The sequence below is a fragment of the Vicia villosa genome, linkage group LG7 (genome assembly GCF_029867415.1).
Source record: "Vicia villosa cultivar HV-30 ecotype Madison, WI linkage group LG7, Vvil1.0, whole genome shotgun sequence".
Classification (NCBI taxonomy): domain Eukaryota; kingdom Viridiplantae; phylum Streptophyta; class Magnoliopsida; order Fabales; family Fabaceae; genus Vicia; species Vicia villosa.
In genome coordinates this window covers 63394912-63403513 of record NC_081186.1, presented here as the reverse complement: position 1 = coordinate 63403513, position 8602 = coordinate 63394912, and the positions used below count along the sequence as shown (strand labels likewise).

At 37.1% G+C, this 8602-nt stretch overlaps 1 protein-coding gene across 1 annotated transcript; it reads right to left on the bottom strand.

Moving 5' to 3' along the window:
- Positions 1 to 6231: 6231 nt before the first annotated feature.
- On the bottom strand, positions 6232 to 7923 carry LOC131617315 (purine permease 3-like). Its single transcript, XM_058888627.1, has 2 exons — positions 7092 to 7923; positions 6232 to 6855 (listed from the first exon to the last, which is right to left on the bottom strand). Exons 1-2 carry the CDS (start codon positions 7833 to 7835, stop codon positions 6514 to 6516), a joined length of 1086 nt encoding a protein of 361 aa, XP_058744610.1. The 5' UTR covers positions 7836 to 7923; the 3' UTR covers positions 6232 to 6513.
- Positions 7924 to 8602: the final 679 nt, after the last annotated feature.

Here is an 8602-nt window from a genome sequence, read left to right as displayed (position 1 = left end):
TTTCATACTCTTATTAATGAAACCTTTTGCTTATAAAGAAAAGAGAGGGAAGTGAAAAAGAGAAGAAAAAAAAAAAGAAGAGAGAAATGGTGTGTGAGAGAGAGGGATTTTAGAGAGAGACAGGGAGAAATTTAGAGGGTAGTTTTCTTCGATTTTGAAAAGTCATAACACTATCATTTTGATTCCCAAGACTAAGGATGCGGATTCTATGAGCAGCTACAGGCCCATTGCGCTTGCCAATTTCAAATTCAAAATCATCACCAAAATTATCGCGGATAGATTGGCAACCTTTATGCCAATGCTGGTTTCCTCCGAGCAAAGAGCGTTTATTCAAGGCAGAAGTATTAAGGTTTGTGTGTGCATTGCCTCGGAAGCGGTTAATCTTTTAGGGAATAAAGAGTTTGGTGGTAACGTTGCAATTAAAGTCGACATTACGAAAGCTTTTGACACTTTGTCGTGGAAGTTTCTTATTAGTGTTCTCAAAGCTTTTGGGTTCGACTGTGTTTTCTGTGATTGGATTCTGTCTATTCTGGATTCGGCTTACCTATCAATTTCGATTAACAGTGGTCTTCATGGTTACTTCAATTGCACTCGTGGCGTTCGTCAGGGAGACCCGCTTTCTCCCCTTCTGTTCTGTTTGGCGCAAGAGGCGCTTAGTAGAGGCATTTCCAGCTTGGTTCAGAAAAGGTTGCTGACTCTTATTAAAGCTTCCTCTAGTTCTTATATTCACTCTCATATTATGTACGCGGATGATATTCTACTGTTCTGCAAAGCGAGTATTAAAAACATTGCTGCTCTTAGAGATCTTTTCAGGATTTACTCGGCTGCCTCGGGGCAGAATGTGAATGAGGCAAAATCGTTTGTTTACCCTGGTTCGATTTCGGCGGATCGCATCTCTAGGATTCTCGAAATGATTGGTTTTACCTTGGGCGCTCTCCCGTTCATGTATTTAGGTGTTCCTCTCTTCCGCGGGCTTGTTAAGTCCTGTTATTTGCAGCCTATTGCAGATAGAATTGTGTCCAAGCTTGCGGCCTGAAAAGGTTCTGTCCTCTCCATGGCAGGCAGGGTGCTTCTGGTTAAATCTACGGTTAATCCTATGCTTCATCACACCATGTCAATCTACGATTGGCCTACTATTTTGCTCAAGAAATTGGAATCCTGCATTAGCAATTTCATGTGGTCCGGTTCGGTGGACAAGAGAAAAGTTATTCAGGTTGCTTGGTCCAAGATGTGTAAGCCGTTCTCCCACGGAGGTCTTGGTCTCAGATCTTTAACCAAGCTCAATGATGCGTACAATCTCAAACTGGCGTGGGATCTATTTTCTTGTCGGGAGCGGTGGGCTCGTATTCTGGCGAGCAGAGTCAGCAAGTCCTATGGCACCATCAATTACCACATTTTTTCCTCAATTTGGACTTCTATCAAATCTGAGTTTGGTCAACTTCGTTCGATTGGCGTTTGGTGTTTAGGTAACGGTCTTCGAATCAATTTCTGGCGGGATTCTTGGTGTGCCCCCCTCTCATTGACAGCACTTCTCTCGAGTTCCTCCGCTCTCATGGAATTGATGATAATGCCACTGTGTCGACATTTATTATCGATGGGCAATGGCTGTTCCCCTTTGACTGGTTTTCGGTTTTTCCTTTCTTGCTGCACAGGAACTTTCCGCCTTTCTTTCTTTCCGAGCCGGATACTTTGTACTGGCAGCATTCCTTAACCGGGGAGCTTTCTATCAAAGATGCTTATATTTTCAAGGCTCCCTCGTCTCAGCAGCCTTGGACCAAGTCGGTTTGGAGCCGCGATATCCCTCCGGCTAAGTCTTTGGTTCTTTGGAAGTTTGTGCAGGATAAAACTCCAACAGATGACAAATTCCGAAGGCTTAATTTCCTTTCTGTTTCTATGTGTTCGCTTTGCAGGTCTCAGGAGGAATCGGCCAGGCATATATTCTTCGATTGCCCTTTTGCGAAGAAAATATGGAAATGGTTTTATCACTCCATCAATATCAGTGTTCCTCCCTCGTCTCTGGAGGATTGGTGGCTTCGGTGCTCCTCTAAGTCAAAGCAATGTTCTTTAGTGCTTAAAGCGGCGGTTATATACATTTTCTATTTTGTGTGGGAGGCGCGCAACTGGGCCAGATTCAAGAATATTTTTCCAAGCGTTAGTGCTTCCATTCGGAAAATCCGTGACCATATTCACTTGACCGGTAACTTTACTAAGATGTCTTCCTCCTCTTCTATGGAAGACTTTTGTCTTCTTAAGGTGTTTAACATTAAAATGCGGCCTCCGGATGCTCCCCGGATCATAGAGTTTTTTTGGCAGCCTCCGTCTTTTAGTTGGATGAAGTGCAATTGCGACGGGGCTTTCGTTCTTGAATCTTCTTCTGCTGGATGTGGGGGTCTTTTTCGTGACAACAGAGGTAATTTCATTTATGCTTTTGCTGATTCTGTCCGGTGGTTATCTTCTACTATGGCTGAGTTCCAAGCAGCTATTATGGCGATGGAGATTGCGATTAGCAAGGGTTGGCACAAGCTTTGGATTGAATCAGATTCCAAACTCGTTGTTCAAGCAATCTCAAATTCTGCGCTTGTTCCGTGGCAGCTTAGAAGAAAGTGGTTGGTTTGTACCATTTTCTTTTCCAATCATCATCTTTTCTTTTCTCACATTTATAGGAAAGGCAACACTTGTGCAGATTTTCTGGCTAATTTAGGTTTACAGTTGACATCGCTAACCATTTTTGAGTCCATTCCATTAGGTTTAAGGAAGGACTTTGTAAGTAATAGGCTAGGTTTGCCTTGCTATCGGTTCATATCCTGTTGATGGAAGCTTGTTTTTCCATCTTTTTTGAGGACTCTGACCGATATTTTTTGTATGTTGCCCCACCTTTTTATTTTTATATATGAGAGTTCATAAAAAAAAAAGTCAGAGGATCCCTACCATTATACCGCACGCTCTCCATGAGGCATTTGAGATGGATGATTCCTTACAAATTTTACACAGTTATTCATCATTGACTTGATATATTTTATTTATATTTATATTCTGAACTTTTGAAATTTTTAACCGTGTTATGAAATCTATGAGTAATTTATTTTATGCTTTAATTGACAGATATTTTTCTACGGGACCGAAGTGTTATCATGGATACAATCTATTAGGAGATAACATTGTATTAATGTTGTTATCATTCATTCTAATACAACATATGGACAAAGAGGCAGAACTAGAAAATTGATTCCTATTTATGAGAGGGGAGAAAATTACAAGAACTAGAAAAAAATCGGAAGTCACTTGTAGTAGAAGTGTTAAATGCCCATTTAAGTTGAGGTCCGTGTCAAGTAGTTATGGGTAGACCTTAACAATTATATTGGTATTCACAACCATGATGTAGATGGATATTTAGACAGTCTTGACATAATAGTCTATCCAAAATCCGATGAAAAACAGTTCTTGAATGACATGACAAAATATCATATGTCGCCGAGGTTCCTAGTGCCTACATTGAGAAATAGAGATGTTGGTAATATGACAACTGTGCAATAATTGTATAAGGAAAGATCGACACACTTGTCTAATATTAAAAGTCCATTCACGAAAAATGAAATATTTGTTAATTCTAATTCATGATGAGGAATACACGTGTTGGACCAGAAACATGGATGAATCAAATGTTATTGCTGATATATTCTGTACACATTCTGATTTTTTGAAGTTGTTGAATATGTTTCATCTGATTTTGATTCTTTGAATGCATGTACGAAATTATTAGATACCGACTGTTACTACTTGAGATTGTTGGTGTTACGTCAACCAAGTTGAATTTTTCTATTGGGTTTGATTTACTGATTCCCTTTATACGGGTCAAATGCGATAAGACGTGGACAATCCTCAGTGTAGCTAGGCAAATGTTCCCACCCGGTGATGCGAGAAAAGCGGGAGATGATCCATCTCTAAAAAATAGTTTAGATAAAATATTAATAACAAATATAACAAAACAGTTACGAAAACATTAATAATAGTAAATTACCATAAAAGCGTGTAGCTTCTTGTCTTCAGCTTTCTCTTCCAAAGACAATCCTTGCCCAACTTCGAGTACCGACAGACCAAACAGATGACCCCCCAGTTGTACTCATGAATCACCGTCAAGTCGATGAAGTATTTAAGGTAGACCACATCGACGTAGGTTGCACTTTTGTCCATAAAATTGGACCTGCTAACCACAAACAAGAGGTAACACCCCAATTCACACTGTCGTCAACACTCAACCAACTTATCATCACCATTGACATCCTCATCCCATTGCAGCTGGTCTTTATAAAGTTATTCCAAGAATTCATCTAACATGAGGACCTCTGGTGTCAACTGCATCATTTGTGGTCTTAGTTGGGTCATCCCCCAAATATGTAGCCAACATCTCGTTTGCTTCTTCTCGACTAAGCCTTCTGTGGTCCAATAATTGTCCCTCAATAGGAAGATAGGTGTGAGAAGTCATCCAGGTGATGGTTTTCTCACCCATAAGAAAGTGGGAAGATGACGTCTCTGAATGCCATCTCTCTGCAAATTCTGCCTGCATGCCATGGTTTATGGTCATGTACGCATCATCACATAAACCGACAAGAGCACAATAGACGATAACAATCTTGAACTAGTCATCTTCAGGCTATTCCATATCCAATATCTTCCTTCCACGGTTTACTAATTTTTAACACATGCGCTTTTGTAAAAAATATATCACCATTAGTCGCAATTTAATTAGTTTAAAACATATGTAATGCAAAAGTAAATAAATATACCTCTTATTCCTAAACATGACTTGCAGCACGGTGTCCATATAGATGAAGCAAGGAAGTGTCAAATGGGCCTTCTGGATGATTCTCTATGCGGGCATTAGCAGCATGGTCTTCCTGGGCTTCAAGGGTTTCATGTGCTTATCATCTAGGGACACGTGGCCTCGTAAAGTAGAGACATGAGACATGCGATTACGAGAAGTAAAACCAGATGGTTGCGAACCTTGACATTGTGAACCATTAAACGAGCTATCATCGACTCGTGGCCTTGTAGTCCTAGCCACGACCCTTTCACGTTGTCAGGCGCTGTTTGGGACACACGACCGAGCCTAATTTTGCCAGGGCTGTTTTCAGCCATTGCACATGCGTTAAAACCAGATAGTCACATGAAAAGTTCAACCGAAATTCAGCCAAATACAAATATGGAGATACATCTCCAAAAATAGTTCAGACATAATTCGAAGATCCATCTCCGGATAAATTTGTAATTTTCACCCATGACAGAAAGCCCATTGTTTCCCTAACCTCTGACCAAATAGAATGCATGTCCATATCAACTACCTATTTCGATTGCACTACTAACTAACTAATGTAGCCTAAACAACTTATGTTACCTAAAACATCATTTAAAACACAAAAAAGAATGAAATGAGAATCTTACCAAATCAAAGTTATGGATGAGAAGTTTGAATGAAATGAATAACTTTATCGCAAATGAAGTGAGTGAACTTGATGAAACTTTCTCAAATAGGATTTGTAAATGGTTTGTAGCAAAAGATCTCAAATGGTATTTTTTAGTGACTTTTCAGAAAATGGAGGAAAATGGAAGGATATGACCCGAGTATATGAAATAAAAGCGTTTGGAGATGCAACTCTAAATTAACTGCACATGCATATGGAGATGCATCTCCAAATTAAATTTTGACAAAATACAATGCTTCACCAATTTGCGCTGAGAAGTGTGTAAAAAGATGCATTCAAAAATGCATCTTCAAATACTAGCGACAATTGTGACTTTTTACGGTGGTGAGAGAACATCCTCCTCGAGAGTGGGAAAAAAACCCAAATACTTAAATATCTATGTCAAAATCTTAATAACCTACAATCTCGAAAAAGAATCCCTCAATTATAAAATATGTCCAGGGAACTCTGGACCATTCATTTAAATACCAAAAACATTAAAAGAATATGATGACGTAATTTTAAAGGTTGGGATGCCCACTGGTCCCTCACCAATAAAATTTACACAGGAGAGCTAATATTTGGAAGGTATGCTGATCGAATTTTGATTCTGCAACTTTGACTATAGCTTTTCTAAATTGGCAAAGAAAAATAATATTATTCAGATGAGTAAAGGATAGACCAACATTTTAAACACCTTATTTAAGTTGAATTAGATAGAGTGGGTTTTTAAATTTGATCTTTTAGAGGAGACAGGAGAGAACCACAAAAATTATTATTATTTTTTATTTTTATGTTTCTATTTCCTTAAAACATATTTTTCTCCATCACATATTAATAATTAGTATTTATAGTATTAATATAAAACTTATTATTTTCTCCATGTACTTAGACTATATATCTTCTACTACTTACTCCTGAGTGACAAAATGGCTTCACCTATTTTGTGGTTATCACGAAGTTTGGGACAAAGCTAGCCAACAATATTGACAAATCAAAAGTTGGACTAGAAAGCCAAACCAATCAATAACAACAACAACGACATTTCTTGCAATCATGAATTGGAATGAAGACTTTGAGGTAGTTCCGTTTCTCTACTTTTCATTTTTCTTGCTTCTTTAATCTCATCATAAAAGTAAGACACGAAGCCCCAAAGAGAAAGCGCCAACGCAACCCCTTTCTCTGCTTGAAAACTCTCTTTGTAGACAATAACAGCTAAAACTTCAGTTATGGGAAGAAACGCAGCAATTATAACACCGGACAATAAAGAGGAGGAGCAAAATATAACTCCAATCACTCCTAAGAAGAAAAACTGCCACATTATAGCACTCCACACTAACACAATATAGTACTTTGTTTCCCCTAGCGCAAACTCCCTTGCTTCTCTTGGAATCACCTACAAAATTGCAACACAATTTATTAAATATTAAGTCAGATTAGTTGGTAGCAAGCAGTGTAAAATATCAGTTACAAAGGAGCGCGTCGAACCCACAACATTCTATTTATTTACCTCTAGGAAGTTATGACGCATGGACTACGACATGGACACTGGGACACGATACAGATACTCTAACATTGATAATATTTGACCTTCATTTATTCATTTACTATTAAAAGACTTATAAATATTACCTTAAAATCATTGTCTATGAACATCCCAACAACACAAAACAAAGTAGCAAAGAAGCACATAACAAGCTGAATCTCCATAACAAGAGAATAAGTAATAACTTGTTTACTCTTCTGATAAACCAACTCCATCAACGGCAAAACAAATCCATACAAAGCAGCAGAAGCCAATATCATAACAAAACCAATCACATACTCCTTAGTCGACTCCCCAACAAGCCGATCACCACCCTTAGAATTCAAAGCCAAAACCACACTCCCAAGAGTCAACAACACAATAGAGTTAACAGAATACGCTGTAAACTTATGCTTCACTATAAGAAACGCGAAAACCGCAGTGAAAGCTAAGTGGGAGGATTGAATTAACGACGAAGTCGACACCGGGAGACGCTTTATCCCGCAGGCGTAGAGGTAGTCGTCCAGACCGGTGAGGACTCCAATCACGGCCGAGGCGAAAAACAAAGGTGGTTTCATTGAGATAAAGTTTTTGTTTCCAATTCTATTAGGGCTATTGTAACGGTTGTAGAAGTGAGAGATGGTTAAGGGGATGAGGATGATTGGGAAGGCAGATGTTTCGAGGAAGCTTGAGAGCCATACACGGTTGCCGCCATGGTTGAAGTATAGACGCATTACTAGAGGGCCACCGCATGTTCCTATGGCTAAGAGGATTGAGTTGAGTATTAGAAGGAGTTTCTTCATGCTTCTTCTTTTGTTTTCTTCTTCTTCTTGGTTTATTCTTTCCACCATGGTTGGTTAATTATGTGTTGGATATTTTTGTGTTTCTTGTGTGTAAGTAACATAACATGTAGAGAGAATGGATGTGAAGTGTTGAATAGTCAAAAGATTGAAGATATTTATTTTGAAAAAAAATATCATGACACTAAAATTGATACTATGCTCAATGTGATTAGTCTTTTCATATTATTTTCAAAGGTATTTTTTTAAAAATTATTTTGGTGAATGAAATATTAAAATTTGGTTAATACAGTTTAAAGTTTGGTTAATATATATTATGACATAAAAATTTAATATATATACAATTCAGACTTTAATTAATATTATGTATAAAATTGATTAATCCTAATTCATAATCTGGTTTATAAGTTCTCAAATATAAAAAAAAATTGAATAGTAAAATAAAGTTGATTAATGAGCCTAAAAATTGATTAATACAATTATAATTTAGCGTATATTTAATTGGTTAATGAAATAGTAAAATTGGTTAATAAATTATAAGTAAAATAATTGGTTAATGACGTATATTTTTGTGGTTAATATAATTATAAAATTGGTTAATGACACAATCTTATATTTGTGTTATAAAATAAATTTAAAAATATTTTTTTTATAATATAAAATAAATTTAAAAATATTTTTTTTATAAAAAAATAATACTCTCTCTATCCCAAAATAAATATCACATTTGAAAAAATAATTTGTCCCAAAATATTTGTCACTTTACATTACCAATGCAAATTTATATTTAATCTTCCAATTGTACCCTCTAATAAATA

What these genes read in the sequence shown, in the direction of transcription:
- LOC131617315 (XM_058888627.1), bottom strand. Translation starts at nt 7,835, where the DNA reads ATGGTGGAAAGAATAAACCAAGAAGAAGAAGAAAACAAAAGAAGAAGC. An exon ending in TCATAGACAATGATTTTAAG is followed by an intron (nt 6,856 to 7,091) that starts GTAATATTTATA and finishes GCAATTTTGTAG; the next exon opens with GTGATTCCAAGAGAAGCAAG.